The 1,876-nt window shown below is 55.2% G+C and overlaps 1 protein-coding gene across 1 annotated transcript in view; it reads right to left on the reverse strand.

Annotated features, from left to right (window-relative positions):
* Positions 1-338: 338 nt before the first annotated feature.
* Positions 339-1,876, reverse strand: part of CCDC134 (coiled-coil domain containing 134) — a 25,048-nt gene continuing 23,510 nt past the window's right edge. The window contains exon 7 of the mRNA XM_017510323.2: positions 339-933. Within this exon, the coding sequence (XP_017365812.1) occupies positions 808-933 (126 nt within the window). The 3' untranslated portion in view covers positions 339-807. The remainder of the gene's footprint in view (positions 934-1,876) is intronic.

Here is a 1,876-nt window from a genome sequence, read left to right on the forward strand (position 1 = left end):
AGTAGAGACGGGGTTTCACCATGTTGACCAGGATGGTCTCGATCTCTTGACCTCGTGATCCACCCGCCTCAGCCTCCCAAAGTGCTGGGATTACAGGCGTGAGCCACCGCGCCCGGCCCTCCAAGGTCTTCTTGAGCTAAATGTTTCCCAGGTCCCTTCCTAACACTGATCCTTCGTCAAGGACAGTGCTGGGGCTGGAATAGGAGGCCCAAGCCAAGCCCCTGCTTCTCTGCCCCGCCAGGGCCTGGGGCCCCTCCTGATGGGGCAGGAGCATCCTCCAAACTGTTTCTACTTCCCTGAGAGGCCCTGGTCCTATCACAGCCCCTCCACCAGCCTTGGTCAGTCCAAAAGGTCTGCTGGCTTTTATTGTGTCTCTATAGAGGGGCTGGGACCTGTGCTAGGCAGCTTAGTGACACAGTGGGGCCAACAGCAGGGTGGCACCCTCACCTGTGGCTCAGAACCTGGTTCTGCTGCTTCCCCACCAAGGGCGGCAGCCAGCTGGCCAGTGGTTTTCAGCCGTGACGAAGTCCAGGCAGGCATCTCCCTGCCTCCCCTAGCAGTCTGCACAGGGTCATATTTGCAGCATAAAGTCCTCTGAAGGCCCCTTCAGCAGGAGGCCCCTGAGAAAATCCAGCCATCTGAGGCTCAGTTCCTTCAGCCGGAGTTCAGATTCAGCTCCAGGGGGCCAGGCAAATGTGGCCTCCCCTTCTGGAAGGGCCTGGCTGGTGCTCACCACCACCACACTTCCACCTCCTCTTCCTCCCGACTGCCTCCTCCCGGCCCCTTGAGCCCTGAGCTGCTCCAGAGCTATAACTCAGACTGGGATCTGGAGATCCTTGGGCCTTTTCGGATCTCTTTCCGCTTCTCCTCTTTCTTCCGGCGTTTCTCTTCTTCTCTCAGGGCCCTCTGGAAAGGGTCGGTGCTGGGAATGAACTGAAGGGAAGAGAAGAGCAGTCTGATTCAGTCTCTGGCAGGAAAGAGCCTGCTCTGACCTAGGCAGCCAGCAGGGTGTGGGCTTAGGAAGGTTGCCTGGAGACAGGCCCTGCCTCAGACCCGGAGACAGTGAAATGGGTTTGGGGAGAACTGCTGAGTGGGTGTTGAAGATAAGCAGAAGTTTGCTAAACCAACAGCATGAGGGGAGAGAAGAGTATTCCAGGCAGAGGGATGGATGCTGAGGTGGGAACCTACACGGGGCATCTGAGAAACGACACAGACTCCTCCAGGGTGAGGGGGTAGAGCGGCTGAGACCATCACAAACCTGCTGCACCCTTTGGGAGGAGGGAGGGAAGTCAGCCACAGTCACAGGCAACAGGGCAAGTAGCGGGGGCAGAGGATGAGGACTTCATCAGTGGGGCATTCTACAACCGCAACCCGGGCCCTTGGCTCTCCTCCCTTCTCTCTCCAGACCGTCTCATCTAACTCATAGCTTCTGCTGGCCTGTGTGGTCAGTTACCCCTCAAACTTGCATCTCCATGTCCAAATGCCTGTCAAGAGACTTCCTTTAGGATGTCCCCAATGTATCGCAAACTCAGTATGGTTCCCTTACCCCAGAGTCCCTGTTCTGATGAGCAGCAGGGCAGGAACCGAGGAGCCCCACCTGCACCGGGCATTTCCTCTCTTTCCGTGAGTCCATCACCAAGGCCTGGCTCATTTCAAGCCCTCAATCTCTCTCAAACCCACCCAATTCTCTTTCTGTCTCTACTACTGCTGCTCCTATCACCACCTGCTAGATGATTCTAGGGGCTTCCCAAGGACTTTCTACACCCTCTTTGGTCCCTCTCAAGCCATTCTCCTCACTGCAGTTGGGTATCTTCTTTTCTTTTCTTTCTTTTTTTTTTTTTTTTTTTTTTTTTTTTTTTTTTTTTTTTTTTTTTTT

Source organism: Cebus imitator, unplaced genomic scaffold, assembly GCF_001604975.1.
Source record: "Cebus imitator isolate Cc_AM_T3 unplaced genomic scaffold, Cebus_imitator-1.0 Scaffold435, whole genome shotgun sequence".
NCBI classification, from domain to species: Eukaryota; Metazoa; Chordata; class Mammalia; order Primates; family Cebidae; genus Cebus; species Cebus imitator.